Source organism: Palaemon carinicauda, chromosome 3, assembly GCF_036898095.1.
Source record: "Palaemon carinicauda isolate YSFRI2023 chromosome 3, ASM3689809v2, whole genome shotgun sequence".
NCBI classification, from domain to species: Eukaryota; Metazoa; Arthropoda; class Malacostraca; order Decapoda; family Palaemonidae; genus Palaemon; species Palaemon carinicauda.
This window is the reverse complement of record NC_090727.1, coordinates 201,715,530-201,718,332: the sequence shown is the minus strand read 5'-3', so window position 1 is coordinate 201,718,332 and position 2,803 is coordinate 201,715,530. Positions and strand designations below refer to the sequence as shown.

Sequence of the window (2,803 nt, the reverse complement as noted above, 5' to 3'; positions counted from 1 at the left end):
ACTTATAGAAATTTTTCAAACAGTAAATTTCCTATAAGCTAAAATTATCTAATTTTGATTACTTTTTCATGTACATATCATGGAAATTTTAGAACACTTTATTTCCTATTAACTAAAACTGTTTAATTTTGGTGATTTTCTTTTATACTTACGGAAATTTAGAAAAAAAGAAATTTCCTATAACCTAAAATTATCTCATTTTGATTACTTTTTTATACACTTATCAAGGAAATTTATAAGAGTGAATTTCCTATTACATAAAATTATATGGTTTTTATTATTTTCTTATATACTTATCATGGAAATTTTGGAAAAAGTAAATTTCCTACTACTTATAATTATATAATTTTGGTTATTTTCTTGTAGTATGGGACACTTTGGAATGTGTCATTATTGTGTTAATGACAATATATTCTATACCCACGGAAGAATATTCATTTAGAGAGAGAGAGAGAGGAGAGAGAGAGAGAGAGAGAGAGAGAGAGAGAGAGAGAGAGAGAGAGAGAGGAGAGAGAGAGAGAGAGAGAGAGAGAGCAAAATTATTAAAAAGTGTAATATTGTCAAGTAATAAATGTCCCAATTCTTCCTCAGCTGACACCTATGTTTCTATCTTCTTGTCTTTTTACAGATCAAGGTTAAATTGCAATATATGACTTCCACACATCCGGCTGTAGCATTATTGTGAAGATTGTTCACCAACACTGACCTCTCTCTCTCTCTCTCTCTCTCTCTCTCTCTCTCCTCTCTCTCTCTCTCTCCTATATAAAAGAAGACGTAATCATTCCACGCGTCAGTTCACCGCCCACAGTCTTCAGAGCAGGCCACCACCATCATGGCGGCCTCCGAGTTCTCCAACGAAATCTCGCCAATCCTCAATTTCCTCGAGGAGGGCCTCAGAACAATTGACTTCGAAGGCTTAATGCAAAGTCTGTTAGTACAAAATTTCGTCAAAGAGATCGACACGATGACCTCCGGAGGCCTGACGCTGATTGTTGTCGGTATCATTCTGTTAGTGGATCTGTTTACGAAGTCTTCTGGCCGATCGGGGAAGAGCTTGTCGTCATTTACTGCGCATGCGTGGCTGGAGAACAGGAATCAGACTTTCGAAACTGCAACAGGGACTAGCGGGTAGGTGAAATGCATTATTATTATTGTTATTATTACTTGGTAAGCTACAACCCTGGTTGGGAAAGCAAGATGCTATAAGCCCATAGGGCTCCAACAAAAAAAATAGCCTAGTGAGGAAAGGAAACAAGGAAAAATAAGATATCTTAAGAGCAGTATCAACATTAAAATAAATATTTCCTATCATAAACTATAAAAACTTATATAAAACAAGAGGAAGAGAAATAAGATAGAATAGTGTTCCCTATGTACCCTCAAGCAAGAGAACTCTACCCCAAGATAGTGGAAGACTATGGTACAGAGGCTATGGCAGTACCCAAGACTAGAGAACAATGGTTTGATTTTAGAGTGTCCTCCTAGAAGAGCTGCTTACAATAGCTAAAGAGTCTCTTCTACCCCTTACCTAAAGGAAAGGGGCCTCTGCACAATTACAGTGTAGAAATTAACCCCTTGAGTGAAGAAAAATTGTTTAACTTTGTTGAAATTCCTCACAAAAGGTTTGAATAAATATTACGTCATCTTTATAGCCGAGGTTTTGGTAAAATCTTAATGTTATTGATGTCAGTGGCTTGAGCTTATGTTTTCGTTAGTGGCCTTGTTTATGTTCAATCAGTAGGCCTCTCATTAGATTTTTAAATCACATTTGTCATGAACAAATCATTTTGATACTCATGGAAGCCTGTTGAACTGCCTTGAAGATTTGACATGCATTATAAACCTTTGCTCTCCTGACTTGGTGAAGAGAACAGTATTATTATTATTATTATTATTATTACTCGCTAAGCTACAACCCTAGTTGGAAAAGCGGGATGCTATAGGCCCAGGGGTTCCAACAGGGAAAATAGCCTAGTGAGGAAAGGGTAAAAGGAAAAATAGAATATTCTAAGAACAGTAACAACATTAAAATAAATATTTCCTAATAAAACTAGGCCTATTGTTTAAACTTGCAATGATATTACACAGTGTAAAAGAATGATCTTTGTTTCCTCGTGAAAATTAACATTCAGCACATTGGAGTCAAACGAAATTTGATATCTTTTCAAAAATACAACGCAATTTATGTATCCCTGTTTACTATAATATGTGATTTCGTTCATGGGACATCTCCCGTGAGTTTCCAATCACCATACTTAGGGGTCTCTTTTGTTGAATCTTTATTCTTTATTTAATTCTTTTATTAACGTGTTTTTTTTTTTTTTTTTTGGGGGGGGGGGGGGGTAAGCACGGTTGCCCTCTTTTTGAAGGACTTATTTTCCCTGTTGGAGCCCCTTTGCTTATAGCATCCTGCACTTCCAACTATGGTTGTAGCCTAGCAAGTAATAATAATAATAATAATAATAATATCTTTTCATGAAATGTCTTCTAATATAGTTGCTCCCCCTCTAACAGCTGATATACTAAAGAATGTCATTTCTGTTTCGTTCAACCAGGCGATCTCCAGACCCCGTGACAGATGTCTTGGATATTCTAGCGAACGCTGTGCTGAAGTGGGAAGAAGAAGAAGAACCTCTGGAAAGCGTCACGTAACGTTCGTCTTTTTTTGAGGATCTTGAACGAAGCCGGACGGTGATTCATCGCATTCCTTAAAGGAAGGTGTTTTCTCCTATGTGGAATTTCGTGTACATAAATGTGTGCGTTGAGAGAGAGAGAGAGAGAGAGAGAGAGAGAGAGGAGAGAG

At 36.7% G+C, this 2,803-nt stretch overlaps 1 protein-coding gene across 1 annotated transcript; it reads left to right on the top strand.

Annotated features, from left to right (window-relative positions):
* The first annotated feature begins 777 nt into the window (after positions 1–777).
* LOC137638172 (uncharacterized) lies at positions 778–2,791 on the top strand. The gene is made up of 2 exons (XM_068370257.1): positions 778–1,128; positions 2,556–2,791. The coding sequence occupies exons 1-2, from the start codon at positions 833–835 to the stop codon at positions 2,650–2,652; spliced, it is 393 nt and encodes a 130-aa protein (XP_068226358.1). The 5' UTR covers positions 778–832; the 3' UTR covers positions 2,653–2,791.
* The last annotated feature ends 12 nt before the right edge of the window (positions 2,792–2,803 follow it).

Excerpts from the sequence above, each read along its gene's own strand:
- LOC137638172 (XM_068370257.1), top strand. The coding sequence starts at position 833 with ATGGCGGCCTCCGAGTTCTCCAACGAAATCTCGCCAATCCTCAATTTC. Across the intron at positions 1,129-2,555 it reads ACTGCAACAGGGACTAGCGG|GCGATCTCCAGACCCCGTGA; the intron begins GTAGGTGAAATG and ends TCGTTCAACCAG.